At 43.3% G+C, this 18,012-nt stretch overlaps 3 protein-coding genes across 3 annotated transcripts; all 3 read right to left on the reverse strand.

Moving 5' to 3' along the window:
• Positions 1-4,510: 4,510 nt before the first annotated feature.
• On the reverse strand, positions 4,511-5,887 carry LOC311052243 (methionyl-tRNA formyltransferase, mitochondrial-like). Its single transcript, XM_084067120.1, has one exon. It carries the CDS (start codon positions 5,827-5,829, stop codon positions 4,621-4,623), a length of 1,209 nt encoding a protein of 402 aa, XP_083923246.1. The 5' UTR covers positions 5,830-5,887; the 3' UTR covers positions 4,511-4,620.
• Positions 5,888-8,900: 3,013 nt separating this feature from the next.
• Positions 8,901-9,749, reverse strand: LOC311052442 (large ribosomal subunit protein bL19m-like; the record flags this gene model as incomplete). The annotated part of the gene is made up of 1 exon (XM_084067405.1): positions 8,901-9,749. A coding segment is annotated over exon 1 (846 nt), but the record flags the coding sequence as incomplete, so codon positions are not given.
• Positions 9,750-10,329: 580 nt separating this feature from the next.
• On the reverse strand, positions 10,330-11,532 carry LOC311051595 (reticulon-4-interacting protein 1 homolog, mitochondrial-like; the record flags this gene model as incomplete). The annotated part of the gene is made up of 1 exon (XM_084066175.1): positions 10,330-11,532. The coding sequence occupies exon 1, from the start codon at positions 11,518-11,520 to the stop codon at positions 10,330-10,332; it is 1,191 nt and encodes a 396-aa protein (XP_083922301.1). The 5' UTR covers positions 11,521-11,532.
• Between the last annotated feature and the right edge of the window lie 6,480 nt (positions 11,533-18,012).

Consider the following 18,012-nt stretch of genomic DNA (forward strand, 5'->3'; position numbering starts at 1 on the left):
CACGAAAACAGTATCACCTTTAACTATTGAGTGTCTAAATGTATTGTGAATAATTTATCAGAGGATTTTATTGTGTACAGGGAAGTCCAAATCCCTGCCCCTCGAGGGTACACACCATTACCCCCATGCATTAGGTATGTACTGTAAACCACTGGCTCTCAAAGTGGGGTCCGGGGACCCCCAGGGGTCCTTGAGGGGGTTCCAGGGGGTAACGCAGTAATGTGTTTCCGACCCTATGGGCACACTAACGTGTTTCAACTCAAATACAAACTCACATATTTTGCCAAACTGCCACTGAACTAAAAGGGAAAAGAGAAACTCTCTTTGGTCAGGTTTGTTATGAATAATTTATAGATAGAGTATACGTCAAATTGTCTTCCTACACTGGCTCATCATTGTTGCTGCCTTCATTTGACATCTTCTAAAACTAGGGTTGTCCGATACCGATATATGCGGGGATTATTGTGATTAGGGTAAGCTCAAATTTCATATCACACACACCATATACAGTAAGAACTCCTGTAACTTATTTATAAAGCAAAAAAAAAAAAAAAAAAGATTTTTTTTTTTTTCAAAAAACGATACCGATATTTTCCCGATATCAATTTTTATGCTAATATCGGCCGATAATATCGGGAGGCCGATAAAATCGGACATCCCTATCTAAAACGACACAAGTTCAAGACATTAACCCATTTTTTTATCGTGAACATTTGTGCATTGGGGCCGATTCTACAATGTCTTCTAAACCCTAACAGATTTTTGAAAAAACGTATCTTGCTATACTATCAGTGGTACTCAAACCTTTTCATGTCAAGGACCCCCAAAACTTTTCATGTTCACATGTATTTGGCCGTGGACCCCCATCTCAAAATATGTTGTTCCAGGGACCGCCGGAAGCAAAGATTTGAGTTAAAAATGTTCGCGTTAAAATATATATATTCAAAGATTTGCACAAATGTTCACGTTTTTTTCAAAACATAGCAGATCTACAAGCTCCGCGCCATGAGCTTGTTGATCTGCTATTTTAGAATAGCCAAAGTATAAAATAATGGTTACAGCTCAAATCTAAAATGACACAGATGTGTTCCCGAATTGAATGGGTTTAAGTGAAACCGTTCTTTTTTCTTTTCTTTGGGTCAAAATGTTTTCTTCTAGAAGAAGTTTGAGCATCACAAGCTTGGTTCCTCCACCCAGCCTGCTATGGGGAACATTTGACTTCAAATGTTTTGAAAAGAAGTGCTGTTGATCAAAAGAGAGGTTTATTTTAACCACAAGCCCTAGCCTACTATGGCATAAAATAGCAGATCTACAAGCTTGTACATCTGCTATTTTTGGCACAGAAATTTAGTGTAGAGTGAAAAAAAGGAGGGGGACCAAAACCTAAACCCCTGTCATTTAAGACAAGTAGCCTATATAGGGGTTTGAGTGGTTAAAATGCTGCTTGCTCTTGTCTTGTAGGTGCTGTGGCTTGTCCTTATGATATGTTATGTAGTACCAAACGTTTCCAGCAGGGGGGAGTATGGCTGCATCTGATTCCAACAGCATGGGGACAGTGTACAGCATTGTTCATACAGTCTGCCTCCCATATTTCACCAGAATTTACCTAACTTTAAGCATGACAATCTCACATTGAACTGCTTCTTTTTTCTTTTCTTTTTTTTATCCTAGAGCTGCACACACAGTATCATTTTGAAACAAACTAAACACATGGGTGACTGGTAAGCAGTGGTGGAAAGTAACTAAGTACATTTACTCAAGTACTGTACTTAAGTACAATTTTGAGGTACTTTTACTTATGTATTACTTATGTATTTCCAATTTTCAATACTTTTACTTCTACTCCACTACATCTCAGACAAATATCGTACTTTTACTCCACTACAATCATTTGAAAACTTTAGTTGCTATAGTAACTTTGTAGATTTTGATACATTTTTACAAAACATACATTAACCACTTCAGCCCTGTATACGTTTTGGCCATTTGAAAATAGACGATCTACAAGTTCACAATGCGTCGCGATGCGACGCATTGTGAGCTTGTAGATCTCCTATTTTCAAAATATTTTTTAACATGTGAAAACTTGGGATATACTGCACAATGAGTACTTTTACTTTTGGTACTTCGAGTATATTTTGATGCCAATACTTTTTTACTTTTACTCAAGTACAAAAAAAACTTGTACCACCACTGCTGGTAAGAAAATAGTGCATTTATATAGTGCTTTTACCCAAAGCGGCCTACGTTCACCCATTCACACACCCATGGCAGAGGAAACCAAGGGCACCAACCTGCTCATTAGGAGCGGTTAGGGGTTTAGTGTCATGCTCAAGGACTTCGGCAGTAACACAGCGGGATCAAACCGGGAACCTTCCAACTCCCAAACAGCCGTTCTTATAAGAATGTTTCTACAGTGCTTCACAAGGATGCAGATTTCTCCATCTGGTCTTGCTTGTTCAGGAGAAATCCAGGGCTACTTTGAATAAAATGTTTGTTGGGTTGTTTTTCTTTTCTAATCATCATTCCACTGATAACACTGTGTTGTAATGAGGAAACTGTACTTCTAATAAAGATTTTATGTTTTTCAAACACGGCAATTATTCCAAATGAATAAGTCATATGATTAGTTTTTGTTTCCCTGTTTGTTTCCCCCTGAAGCTAGCAGAGCTAAATGCAACAGGTAAGGTTTAATGAGGCTTAACAATGATTGGATGTCATGTGTTATTATTTTTTTCCCGATGCTTACACGATCACAGTAATTAAACCTGACAACGTGGAGCAGTGGTGGAAAGTAACTAAGTATATGTGCTACTCAAGTACTGCACCTAAGTACAATTGTGAGGTATTTCAATACTTGTATTTACAATTTCACTGCCATTATTTGAAACCTTTAGTTACTAGTTACATTTTGGACTTTGCCGAACGCATTTTGTACATTTGAAAACTTGTGAAATGGGACATTCTGCATAATAACTACTTTTACATCAATCAAGGCATACACATAAAATCTTATATCAATGTCACTCTACATCTACTGTCGAAAAGGGCCCAACTGTCAAAAAGAACTTGCCAAGTTCTACTGCTGCACTGTGGGAAGCATCATAACATGCTGCATAACAGTGTAGTATGGCAAAAGACCTAACCCTAACCCTAAGGTAAGCGGGGAACATAGAACCCAGGAGATGACACAGGGATGACCTCTGCATGGTCGCTGTACTGTTACACCCAATGTGACTCTGTCCTTATTGTCCTTATTTCAACAACAGGCACATATTAGGTACAGTTAACACATACAGGTAAGTATAAATGTGAACCTACAGGTACATTCAAGGTAGGCCGAAGCCTGGATTTCACCAGTACACTGTAGTGCCATACATGGCAATAAAGAACACATAAAGGTTGAAGAAAAGTCACAATGTACATCCATTGCAGGGACATAGCCACAGGTGGGCATAGGTAGGCCTGGTCCCACCCATTTTGTTTTTGTGCCCACCCCCCCAAAAGAATATATATATATTATTGTCTCCGCCAGGAGACTATAATATATATATTCTTTTGTTTTCGTTCTCGTCCTTCCGTGTGTCCACCAAGCTAACATTGGTCAAGCTTCACGTGACACGTGACAATATGTTGAAAGGGTGTGCTTTGATTGGCTAGCGAGACGCATGATGAAATAGAGACCTATAAATAGGTGTGTCACTTCAAAAGATCATTTATATCTTTTGAAGTGAGGTAAGACAGGATTAATCAGGAACAGTACTGGCGGAGACCTGTGCTCCGAGGAGCACATTTTCTAGTTATTATTATTTTTAAATGTTTTATTTCATATTCAGCCATTTTGATAACAGTGTATATCCAAAATCCATAACAAACCTGCAAAAAAATAAATTTTCCGGGTTTTTGTTGCTTATACGCTGAGGAAGACTGGTGGGCCGAAACGTCCGTATGATTGCTGCTGCTGGGGTAACATGACCTAAATAAATAAGAGCCTATATGGACTTAAGTGAGTGCTGGCATTCTTCTCTGTGGACTTTATCCGCCTGAACCGTGCACCTTGCACACATGTACTTTCGAACTACTCGTCTGATGAGTGCTTGCTTCTTTCCTTTTCAAGTTATCCTCGGAAGAAGAACCATGTGGATGCCTCTGCTCGCCTTCTGTGAGCCATGGAGGTCCTCACAGCAGCAAAAGTCGTAAAGTGCGTGCTAAAGCCAATAAACAGATACGCATAAACGGAGAGGAAGATGTTCCATTACAGTCGCTGATCAGAAGGCCCTGCAGCGGGTAGTGAAAGCTGCGGAACGCACAATCTGCATCCTGCCACTCAAAACCACGCTAAAAGAGCACCTGCATCTGCCAATTGCAAAAGGACCTAGATAGGTCATCTAGCTTGCCACCAGAGTACCATCAGCAAGTTGAGGGTGTCCCCCCGAGGCCCCTGCTTCCTTTTCTATCTCCCTATCAGATTGAGACCAAACAAAAACACTACACAGATAAGACTTAATACATCATTTTATATGCACAATCTTATGACTTAGCCAAAATGAATGTCTTAAAACAGACATAAATTAGCAACCTCCCAGGTATTATTTGTTGTCCAGGCCACTATGCTGCATTTCAAGGAAGAGAACTAGACTGTTTCACAGAGTCTTTTTTCAGATGTGGTTCCATTGTGTCCTTTTTACTAAGAAAGAGCCATTCCTGGGGGTGATGGGAGATCTTGCTGTTACTGATGATGCTCTGGTGGAGGTATCCATTGTAGAGGTCTGCTGCTGAGAGCCTTTTTTGAAGTACCACTGTCTTGAACCCAACCCAGCCATCCTTACAACACACAGCCAGGATATTTGATTCTTTCTGATAGCTAATAGATCCAGGGATCGGCATCCTTCCTCGACCTGATAATGAAATGTGGCATTTTCCAACAAAGTCCAGAAGTTTAATTGTCTTGCCCATCCATATAGTTCGCAAAGGAATCCGACATCCGATGGCACGAAATAGGCGATCAATGTCATCACAGGTCTGCTCCTCCCACACCAACCAGCTCATAGATTGTCTAATTTTGGGGGCTGCTGTTGCACCTCTCTGATTTTGTTCCCTTTTGTTTGCAATTCTCTCACAAAGTGTTTTCAATGTGTCAACCAGTAAATGAGCACCCTTGGTGGCCAGAGTAGCTCCAAGCTGATCAGCAGTACATTTATCAGGAACCTGATAGATCTGTTGGTGGAGAATGGGGCCCACATCAAACCTATCAGGGCGTATCTGCATGATGGTGACTCCTGTGACAGGGTCCCCATGCAAAATAGTGTGGAACACTGGGGCTGGACCTCGCCACCTTGGGAGTAGGCTAGGGTGGACATTCAGAATCCGATATGGAAACTGCTTGATAAGTCCTTCCGGGAGTAAGCAGCCAAAGGAGACCACAACTCCAACATCAAAGCGCCCATTGAGATCCCCTGGGGGCCAAGGATGAACAGGAAGCTGGTTCTGGTGAGCAAAGGTATTCACTGGGACATCACTGGATAATGTGACAACTTCAAGTGTCTCCACTAACCCGTCATTCGAACTCCTGCTGGATGTTAGGAGTTTCAGGGATTCAACAGAAAATTCATCCGTTCCAAAGAACAAAATCCTCCAAGGTGGCCCTGATGTTGAGTGGCATCTATTGGCTACCAGACAGACTGAACTCTGTCTACAGTGTCTGTGCTGATGATGGCTGTTGTTACTCCACAGTCCAAATGACACTCGTTTCTGTATAATGCCACAGTTGCACAAACGACTCAACATTTTCAGCGCAACCTGCCTTGTTTTAAGAGTATTCCACATCATCGGTGTAGCAGCCCTCGGTCCACCAGTGTCACCAACAGTTTGACATCTAGAGCCTGAAGTTAACCTCAGTATCTATATATATTTGTATCTAGAAACCAGACCATTAAGAACACATAAAGAGCACCAACAGAGTTTGTCCGTTGACATAGTGATTGACTTTGTGGACTAAGATTTTGTTTGAGATATTACAGCCAAATTAGTTTTATTTGAATGTTGGACTTACACCTCTCAACCAATAAATGTCCCCATGTCCCATTAAAACCATCATGTGTGATGTCATGTCCTATTAAAACCATCATGTGTGATGTCATGTCCCAGTAAAACCATCATGTGTGATGTCCTGTCCCAGTAAAACCATCATGTGTGATGTCATGTCCCAGTAAAACCATCATGTGTGATGTCATGTCCCAGTAAAACCATCATGTGTGATGTCATGTCCCAGTAAAACCATCATGTGTGATGTCATGTCCCAGTAAAACCATCATGGTGTGTCCTAGTGTTCTATGAAGCAGCTCCAGGATGTGTCTCTAGATGACATCATCATCTGTCACTCTGCTGTTCAGCTTAACAGCAGAACATAATCTGTGTTGTGTTTCAGAAATGTAGCATACAGTACTTTATATGTTGTACTGCTTTGTGCTTTATCTTGATAGAGATGATGAGCATTTTGTAGTGATATGTTCCTGAACCAGGTTTTAACACAATTCATATTGTTCAGACATTGAGAGTTTTGCAGATGCCAGTGTGTTGACATCTGCATGTGTTGATATTATATTATAACTATCGATGACATGAAACTATTTCTTCAGATCCAAATTGTGTTTGCACACAAACTGAATAAATATGCATTATGCTTTTAGTATACTGTAAGTGGTGGTAATATCACAGCCAGAGTCTGATCATTTGCAGTACATTTAAACTGTCATGGAATAATTTAACCGACAAATATGGCCAGTCCGAGAGAGTTCCTGTCTTTGTATAATACTCATACTTAGTCACCCAGTGGGTAAATCACAAAGCTGACTAACTCACTAAGCACTGAATAATGTAAAACTAGGAACCCCTTTTTCAAATATGGAAAATGTCTGAGTTTTAGTCTGGCAGAATAAGGTTAATGACAAAAATAATGACTTCATTTGTGACAGGTAAATTAATGTAAAAACAGCTCAGTCACTAATCTTTATTATAGGCTAAACCTATAGGGAAATGTGTTCTGCAGTGACGCCCCCTAGTGGCAAGGTTTGTTCATCTTACACATTCTGTTACATGCAATGATTCAATTTGATATAGTTTGGTTAAAACAAAAAGGTTTTATGAAAATGTTAAAGCTCTATATTCTGATAATCATTACGATAGTGTGTTTGTTCAGTGACAGGGGTCTCTCTGTATCTCTAGTTGTGTAATAAACTGAAAATATGTTTTTAGGTGGGTTGACAATTTCATCTTATCAGAAGAGAGTAGGCCTACCCTGATTGGATGTACTGTTCAGTGTTCCAGTTCCAATTCTGTGTGCTCACCTATTGTTTATCCAGTATCCTGTAGTTCTTTCTCTGGACATAAGTGGTTTCTTGGACTTTTTACTAAAGAGCTTGAGAGACAGTGACTCAATGAGACTCCTGCACACATATCAAGTATATAAAGTATCATTAATTACTTTCAGAAAATAGAGCTATTTAACACTTATTTTAACAGCAACACACTACAGAACAATAATAATAATAATGACGTATTTTGATATCAGTTTATTGTGTTATCTCAAATATGTCCAGTACATTCAGTGGTGGAAACTGAACATTATGATTTACTCAATGAGCCAGTATTGATACTTTTTTTTACACCAATGAGTACATTCTGGACCGAATGACAGACCATATCAATCATTACAATTTCGAAGGAACGAACAGATTATCCTTTGATCAAGACAGCCATATATCAGGGTTATTAGCTAGATCCGAGCTCCACAACGCAATATGAGATACAGTACGATGTGTCCTAATTAGTACGTTGGTTTGTGGTGATTTTATTCTCTGCAATAAAATACATCAGTTATGGTTTGATAAAGGAAGGTGATACATGATGCGAGCATCCGTGGCTAATTAAAAAGCCGCTTCATCCTTCAGAAAACGTAATATGATCACAAACTGCCTTGTGCGCGTTCACAAAGCAAATGCCGGCTGCGTGCTTTTTTGCTCGTGCATGTACTTCGCCCCGCATGCAGTTCCAACTTTGGCCACTGGGGTGGCGGCTTCAATATTTCTCAGCAACTCTGGGGCCTTGGTTCGTACAGCTTTCTCCGGACAGTGACTGCATGCCGATAATCAGCGCTCCTGCAGGCAGTCCCACACTGATAATCAGCGCTCCTGCAGGCAGTCCCATACCGATAATCAGCGCTCCGGCAGGCAGTCCCATACCGATAATCAGCGCTCCTGCAGGCAGTCCCATACCGATAATCAGCGCTCCTGCAGGCAGTCCCATACCGATAATCAGCGCTCCTGCAGGCAGTCCCATACCGATAATCAGCGCTCCGGCAGGCAGTCCCATACCGATAATCAGCGCTACTGCAGGCAGTCCCATACCGATAATCAGCGCTCCTGCAGGCAGTCCCATACCGATAATCAGCGCTCCGGCAGGCAGTCCCATACCGATAATCAGCGCTACTGCAGGCAGTCCCATACCGGTAATCAGCGCTCCTGCAGGCAGTCCCATAGTGGCTCCTATGATGGTTCCAGCCACCAATCCCCTCAGGCCGAGGTTGAATCTGAAAAGGCCTCCCGTCACAGCTCCGGCAGCAGCATAGTGGCTGAGGACACTCTTGTCTCTGTACACAGACAGCCCTGTACTCACAGAGTTGAATAAAATGACAAAAGCGGTCACCCTCCAACTCCACCTCCAGCCGTATCTGACAAAGCCCCAGACGGCGGCGCGATGGGCTGAACGCACCGCCTCCACGCGGCTGCTATAGATTTCAGCCTGGCCGAGTTGAATGTACCTCTGCCTTGCGTGACGCGCGGCCGGCAGGGCCCCGTAGATCATCCCTGCTAATGATGCAGCCAAACCACTCTTTCCTGTTGTTGGACCTCTTTGAGGATTTCCACCTCCAACTTAGAGGTGTCATACTCCCTGAGCATATCGTACTCGACCCAGGGTCGTGCCCACTTCTGGGCGTGCTCCATCTGCTCCGGGGTTAGGGCCAGGTCAAAGCGGATACCCTGGATGTTGAATTTTGGACGCTCCCAGCGTTTGGACCATGGCTTCGGACGCATCCTCACCTTCATCTTGTTGATGGGCACTTCTCCTGTAGGGGAGAAGGGTACAGGCTTCATGTCCTGGTCTATGGTGCTGTACTCAGGCAGCGCGTCTCTAAGGTACATCAGGTCGTCATCGAGCCTTTTCTCTAGCTTCAGCAGATCAATCTGCTGGATCCGAGGGCTGTACAATTCATAGCAGATCTCCACACCTTGGCCATCAGTGATATTCCTAAGAATAAATGTGGCTCCCAGTCCGTTGCCGCTCCTCTTAGTGCAGATTCCCACAAAGCGGTTGGTTTTCCCACTGGCGTGTGCATCAGCCATGTTCACAGCTAGGATACTCCCCACGTAGAACTCGGGAATGTTCAGTACTTTCCTCCTGCGGATCATATCTTTCCTCTCCATGCGGAATTTGAATGGATCTGTTCTCGCACGAGCAGGGATAAACTCTGGACTCGGAAACTTTCGGAGGGATGACTCTGTTTGTGTTTCGTCTATGATGACAGGTTTAGGGGGAGGCATAAATTTGGATGGTGGTGGTGGACCCCCATCATCACTGCCCACAGCAAAGCGAGGTACAGATGTAGACAGGAACCTCTCGTGTATTTTGAGGTTTCGTAATAACCTTAACGCTAACATTCTGTCCAGTTTCTGCACGCAGACTGCCATGATTGACCTCACGTCGGTCACCTCCTCTGGGTACCGCTGTGTCTTTTCCCGGTCGAAGAGGTCCTTGATGCGGTCCCACCCAGTCTCTGGGAACTCTGGTTTGCTGATGAGCTTAGGCACGTTGTCACTGTGGAGAATCCTCAGGCTCTCATGTGGACTCTGAGACACTACCAGGCCCACCAGACCTGTAGTCTTCTTTACAAGTCCAGCCATCAATGCCTGTTCCAAACCAATTTGTTAAAAGAGACAATAGCATCTTTAATACCTTTAGATATTTGTCTCCACTTAAATAAGATTGGTGACATCAGATGTCACTGGACCAAACCAGTGATTGGTGTCATCATTCCTGATGTCACAGGACAAAACCAGTGACATCAGCAATGATGTCACTTGTTTAGTTATCATTGGTTGAAGAAATGTTCATGTGCCTACAAGAAAATGTGTAAGACAATATATGTGATTATCTCAAATAATTGTGATTAGGTGATAATATAATGGAGAGGAGGGTGTTATAGGTATGAATGTACCATCGCAGAATAAGCTGTGCTATTAATTCAAGTAAATTACAATTCCAAATGGACCCTTACAGATGTCCTCCACCTCCTGTGACCTGGACGACAGTCTTGCCTCTGGCGTGACCCTGCTCCACCTTCTCCATGGCCTGGGGAACCTGAGAGAACGTGAACTGTTCCTCCACCACCGCCCGGATCTGTCCTGCATCCACCATTTCACAGATGTCATCCAGGGCAGGACCACTCGGTGCAAAGAACCCCCAGCGGTAGTGGACGCCTCTATACAGATGCTTGAGGGCCTTGGTGGCCACGGTCGCCCCCGTCTGCAGCATGCCGTCACAGATGCCCAGCGTGTCGGTGTTCTGGAGGAAAGGCGTGACCAAGGCGATGTATTTTGAGCCACTCCAGGGCTTCAGCAGGCCCAGCGCCCAGCGCTCTGTGTCGCCGCCCACGGTGTCCAGGATCAGGTCAAATTTCTCCAGTGTACCAAGAGGTACCTCAACCGGCCCATCAGTGTAGTCCACCACGTGGTCAGCTCCCAGTCCTCTTACCAACCGCTCGGCATTCTGGCAGCATGTCACCGTCACGTGGGCTCCCCATGCCTTTGTCATCTGTATAGCAAACGTTCCCACTCCACCTGAGCCTCCCAGAATCAGGATCCTCTTCTTGGCACAGTTCTCCTTGGTAAGCCCACCTGTGTTGACCAGGCATGACCAGACGGTAGCAGCCACGTATGGCATAGCTGCCGCCTCCGCGTGACTCAGAGACTTTGGCTTACGGGACACCTCATTGGCACTCAGCACCGCAAACTCAGCCAAGCTACCCTGCTTCCAGGGTGGTATTGCAGCCCAAACCTCGTCGCCCGCTTGGAAGTACTTAACGTCAAGGCCACACTCCATAATGACCCCAGACACATCCCTTCCCAGGACGAGAGGGAACTCACTGCCTGTCTGCTTGATGTTCAGAGGGTCTCTCTGCATAGACATGGTGGAAGCACCGTAGCCACCTCTCATGCTGACGTCAATGGGGTTGAGCCCTGCAGCATGCACCTGCACTATGACCTCATTGGGATAGTGGATGATGGGGAAGCTGGCGTTGTTGGTGAACCGCAGGACGTCATTGCTGCCGTATTTATCGATGACCCAGGCGGGCATGGTGGTGGCAAGTCTGTTGGAGCTGCTGAACAGCCTCTTCTGAACGCCATGGTGTCTGGAGAGCAACAGCCACCTACTACACACCACCGACTGTCTCAATGCAGTCATTCTCCCCAACAAACAAACACACACACACACACACACACACACACACACACACACACACACACACACACACACACACACACACACACACACACACACACACACACACACACACACACACACACACACACACACACAGACGTTCCAGTTAAACACTGAACTGAATTACTATCCCTAGCATAGTGTTGCCCTCAGTTTAATCAACGACACCTGGTCTGTACAGTCAAGCAGTGTTGTTGAGCTTAGGCACGTTGTCACTGTGGAGAATCCTCAGGCTCTCATGTGGACTCTGAAACACACCAGGCCCACCAGACCTGTAGTCTTCTTTACAAGTCCAGCCATCAATGCCTGTTCGGTTTGTTAAAAGAGACAATAGCGTCTTTAATACCTTTAGATATTTTTCGCCACTTAAATAAGATTTGTGACATCATTGCTGATGTCACTGGACCAAACCAGTGATTGGTGTCATCATTGCTGATGTCACAGGACCAAACCAGTGACATCAGCAATGATGTCACTCGTTTAGATGTGGTTTGTTTAGTTATCATATCATTGGTTGAAGAAATGTTCATGTGCAGGAGACAACTTCATTTAAATCACCTTTTCCTAAAGAATGAAGCAAGTAGGGTTTCAGTGTGATAGTCATGTGCTACAGTGGTTAAAGTAACTAGTACATTTACTCAAGTAGCCTACTGTACTTAACTTTGCTTGAGTATTACATTTGTTTTTGATACTTTGTACTTCTACTCCACTACATCTCAGAGGCTAATTGTCTTTTGTACTCCACTACTATTATTTGACATATATTTTGAATACCAGACTTTTACTTGTAACAGAGTATTTCTGCATTGCGGTATTACTACTTTTACTTACTACTTTGTACAAAATGTGAGTTCTTCCACCACTGGTCTCACCTGTCCAACATCTCCTGTTGTTTCCACTGCTCCTTGTCCACTGTCTGCCTGATTATGGATCTCTAAGGATGACAATGGAAAACAGATATGACAAATAACTGAAATATGCAAAATGACTGACAATGACACATGCAGTACAAATAATCAAAATAAATAATTTGGTATCGCCAATATAAGCCAATACTATTAATACATTTATATACAATTTTGTTAAAGCATAGTGGGAATAGCTAATCTGTCCCCAGACCCCACTTTGAGAACCACTGATTCAAAGGGTTAAAAAGGCAATAATATATTATTGTTATAAATGCACTGATTTCAAGTCTTTAATTTCCCGCACTCACAATGAAAGGTGTTACTTGTGAATTGTTTTCAATCTTGTACTTGGCGTTCAGCTGTTGAGAAGAACAGATTCAAAGTTGCACATTTGCACTGGAAGTGGAGGCATGGACAAATCCAGCAGAAACACTGATGTTAACTCACTGAGGTGTAAAATAAAACCACTTAAGCCACTTAATTTCAGTGACTGCATGCCGATTGTCAGCGCTTGATCAATCATTACTGCCACCAATCTCCTCGGGCCGAGGTTGAGTCTGAAAAGACCTCCGGTCACAGCTCCTGCTGCAGCATAGTGGCTGAGGACACTCTTGTCTCTGTACACAGACAGCCCTTTACTCACAGAGTTGAACAAAATGACAAAAGCAGGTCACCCTCCAACTCCATCTCCAGCCATATCTGACTGTAGGTTCCCATTATGAAGCCTTAAGCTGACGCTCCTCTAATGTAACATCCCTTGTGTTATAATGCAACAGAATAAAATTCCACAACATTTTAAAATGTTTTACGTAATACAAAACAGATGCACAAATAAAAACGTGTGGCTCCATAGACAGCTTGAGCTGAAAAAAAAAAAAACTCCTGCCCCACCACAAACATTTTTAATAACAAATTGATCACACCTGCTCTTTTTTACACACCTGCTACATAACACACAACTTTCGTCCCCCAATACTCTTACAACAAACCAAAAAATAACAATATTCAAAATAATTACATTCAGGCTTGAAACAATTACTCTAAATTGTAATTTAAATTGAACTGCTATAATCTTAAAACAATATCATTATTAATTATCCATAAATGTTCTTCTATTTGTTTACCTTAACAGAAAAAGTGCTCCTCGGAGCACAGGTCTCCGCCAGGTCAGGTAGGTTATTTTGGCCTCCTGGTGGCGCTGTAATAGGCCAATGTGAAAAGGGTGCCATTTCTTCCTAGGCCGTGCACAGCAATCGGACACTGCATTCATGTTTTGAGGCATTTTGTTCTAAAAATGTGTTTGGCTACACATGCTATACACGTGATGTTTGGCAAAATTTTACCTGCTGGTGGCGCTATAACAGGCCAATGTTAAAAGGGTGTTATTTATTCCTCATCATAGTGTGAATGTGCGTGGAAAGTTTCACTGCAAGTACGCTGTGTTCATGATTTGCAGAATTTTGTTCAAAACAAGCCACTACTGCAACTTTAGATGTTAATCTTAGCCAATCAGGATGGAATATGAAAAATCTAACAGATCCGTCTTGTTCACATGACTATAGAGATCATGTGTACCGATTTGCGTGAAATTTGGATAAAATGGGAAGGAGTAATATGAAAAAAAATGTTTTACATAAGTCAGCCTCTTGGTGGCGATATAAAAGGTAGATGTGAAAAATGCAGGGCAAAGGTTTTTCCTTGGCCTCTAGGGAGAGCGCATACAAAGTTGTATACAGATCGGTGCAGTTATAGGTAAAAACACAAATTGGCTGTTATAGCGTTATATGTTATATAAATTGAGGCATTTTGTTCAAAACGGAACACTCCTGCAAACTTTGGAAGCCATTTTTAGCCAATCAGGATGGAATATGAAAAATCTGTAATACCGGTTTTGTTTAATGACTATTATACTGCGGCCTCCTGGTGGCGCTATAATGGGCCCATGTGAAAAATGTGGGGCAAAGGTTCTGAATTGGCATCCAGGGAGTGTGTGTGCACAGTTTCGCTGCGATCAAGACAACGGTGTTGGAGATTAGCTGTTCGGGTGCATTTCTCCTTTCCGACATGTCGCCTTTCCGACGTTGACGAACCCTATACCTAACCCTAACCCTAACCCTAACCGCACGCGGAAGCCACTAGTCGGAGTGGTGAGATGTCGGAATGGAGAGTGAACACCTAGCTGTTCACAGACGGACACACACACGCGCGCGCGGACGGACGGACAGACAGACAGGGTGCAAAACATACTCCCTCGCCATGCCTTTCGGCCTGGCGGAGACAAAAAACTCTACATCTCCCCCTTCTCTATCATTGTACATACTGCTGTATCATTGTACATACTGCTGTAAGGCCCTTTTGTGCTCATTTTAAATCATTGGTCATAGATTCCCGGTTTGATACTTGAGTCCTATGTGTTTCTTTTTCCTATTTGTATTTTTAACTATAGCATTCCATATTTCAATTGTAAATGAAGTGATTGGATTCAGGTCTTTCTCCAATTTGCCATAACATTTTGTACCTGGCATCCTTCAAATTTAATTTAAATATCCATCCATTTCGCATTATATTCTGTATTACACCAGCTCGTCAAAGGTCTGATTTGGGCTGCATTGAAATATTCTCTCAGGCTTGGTAAGGCCATACCTCCTTTATCTTTGGGAAGTTGCAAAGTTTCGTATCTAATCCTAGGTTTCTTACCCCCCCCCCCCCCCTTGATATCCATTTACCCCATTCTATTAAGACTGAAACGGATACAAAAGTCTTGGTGCCAACCACCTTGGTCCTCGCAAACACTGTCAATATGTCTGCCAGTCCTCAGTTGGAAATCCAAATCTTAGAACTGTTGAGTAGGTAATGAGTCCAGTCTTCTGACAGATTGGCACGGGTCTGAATAGAGGCTGAATCACATCCACTCCCAGGATCAGTCAAGCAGAATGCTGCTACATGCTCTCCTGAGGCCAGTTTGGGGAGATACTTCTGTTTCTGTTCCTCACTTCCAGTATACTGTGTTGTCAGATGTTTCTTGGTCGTTAGCGCAAACATAGTGGCTGGGAGGTGTCTGTCCCACTTTAGTGGGTGCTTGTGGGACAGGGCTGTTATGCTTCGTACAATGTTCTAAGCAACATTTTACTTGAATACTTCAGTGTTTACTCAAATATAATTGTAATGGCACTCTGTCTTTTAGTATTATTTATCATCATCATTTTTTTCAGCTAGAGTAGAATTAAACTAGGGTAGAGTAGAATTAGAAGTATTGCACCACTTTTACCTTCAGCTCAGCTTAATTTTTTTGGGCAGGCATCCGAGGTCGAGCTCTTCCTCAAGAGCTTACTTCCAGCATTATCTTAATGCTGGAAGTAAGCTCTTGAGGAAGAGCTTGTCCTCATCATCTGGGGACTTTGTGGCATGAGAAGTTTGAGAACAAACCTTCTCCACACTTTCCAGGAGCTGTTTCTCAAACTGTCTCTCAAATGGGGTCACTTCTGAGCAACGCTTGCGCTGAGTGGAGCCCCCAAGTTGCGCAGGGCCAGTCTTCCGCCGAGTGGTAGCATTCAGTTGCACAGGAGCAGTATTTTGTTGCTGAGTGATGCCATCCAGTTATATAGGACCAGCATTCTGCTGCTGTTGCTCTGGCTGCACAGACTTCCGCTGAACAGTCTTCCGCTGAACAGGGCCCCCCAGCAGCTGCACAATGATCTGTTGCAGCGTCCAGCTGCAAAGGGCCATCACAGGGTACCAGTGTCAATGCCATCAGGCCCAGTCATCGTGGCTTTCAGCTGAACAAACAAATACATTGTCAACTCAAATGTGTCACACTTTTGCAACAAACTTATCATTACTGGAATGTTGCATTAAACAACTCATAATTTACAGTATGGTTTACCAAGAAATTACTAGCTAAAAAGTTAACTTGCTGAAGGGGGTATATTGCGGAAAAGCACCTGCCTAGGGCCACTTTCTTGAGTCCCTAGATCACCAACTGCAGTTCTTCCACTTGTTGTCCCTTGCTGTGATGCCTGTTCATGCTCTTCTGGTTCACCTGTGTGACAGAAAACACACATTAAAGGGCAAGACCACTTTTGTAGAGGTTTGGGTTGTTTTCTTACCTTGTTATGATCTAACTAGTTCAATGTATGACTTATTTCGCTCCGTAGTGCAGTTTAATAGAAAATTAAAAAAATAAAAATAGGCTTCATTGACTTCCATTGTAACCAGAAACAGCACTCAAAGTCACTCTTTTAGCACATAAAGGAACGCAAATTCTAACAATATATCACATCAGGAAACCCAGTACTGAACGTTTTTTAATAAAAAATATCAACTTTGTTTTAATTTAACTATTTTGTGTAGAAGATGAAGATCCGGTAGGTGTACCTACGCGACCGAATCACTTCTGTTCGCCGTGCGTGAGTAAAAGACGATCTGATTGGTCCAAATCTGCACACCCACTCCTGAAGCGTATTATTGGACAGCAGCGTCGCAGCCTGCCACTCCACACAAACAGGATTTACTTCAAAGTTCATTGGTTTTGATATACATAAATATAAATATAATGGACGATTTTGAGAGACACTTCAGAAGAAGAACATGCCAATCGTTTCATGGTTGCTGGCTATCACTTTGAACCGGAACATACAGACGAGGAGCTACGAGAGCGTGAGGCATTGCGCATGGAACACCAGGAGCGGTTAGCAGACCCAGACCCAGACTATCCCCAGATGAGCCGAATGGAGGGGACGTGGTGGTGCAGTTGTGGAAAATGCACTGTTATGCCAACAGAGGACGAGGGTCTCTGTTGTAGGGACTGGCTACTTGCCGACGGTATAGTGCATGACATGGAGATGTTGAGAGAGGATGATGATTCGGACTTCTGTCTTACATCACACTCAGACTTCCTACCCCATCTACACCCTGCTGTGCTAAGCACCTTCTTCAGAATGCCCAGAATCAACTGGAAGAAGAACTCCACACCCGCCGGGCCTAACGGGGACCTCAGCAACAGGTTCAGCAACATTCAGGAACTTCATAGCAATATGCAGAGCTGTGGGTTTGTAATAATATCATTGGGGCTTTTCTGCTGTAACGTTCCTCTTTCCGAAGCCAAATCCAAAGAAAGAGAAAGGACTAGTTACCCACTCACTTTGTACAGCTGTTTGGCACAATCCATGGGCCCTGCATGTTTCACCTCTCCAGATGCTGTCTGGACCTGTACAGCGTATTCAATACGCTCTCCGGGAGCCATGATGGCTGTGGGGAACACCCCAGACAACGTTCCTGCAGCAAAGAGCTGTGGATATGTAAGAATATCATCAGGACTTAAAAATATATATTTTTGGTAAGCATAGTTTATTTACAGTCATTGTAGGACACCATTCTGTCAGTCTGGAACGGGATTGTGTTGATTCTGCTTGGCCTGTAATCAGCTGTAAAGATATTTGTTCTATCTGTTCAGTTCATGATGTACTTTAATCTTCATGTCTTCCTGTCACTCCTGTGTGATTTTCCTACTGGGTCTGCGATGACAACGACTCCCCAGGAAGCCAAT

This window comes from Gymnoscopelus microlampas (genome assembly GCF_963454915.1).
Source record: "Gymnoscopelus microlampas genome assembly, chromosome: 9".
In the NCBI taxonomy this organism is placed as follows: Eukaryota; Metazoa; Chordata; class Actinopteri; order Myctophiformes; family Myctophidae; genus Gymnoscopelus; species Gymnoscopelus microlampas.

Excerpts from the sequence above, each read along its gene's own strand:
- LOC311052243 (XM_084067120.1), bottom strand. The coding sequence starts at position 5,829 with ATGATGTGGAATACTCTTAAAACAAGGCAGGTTGCGCTGAAAATGTTG.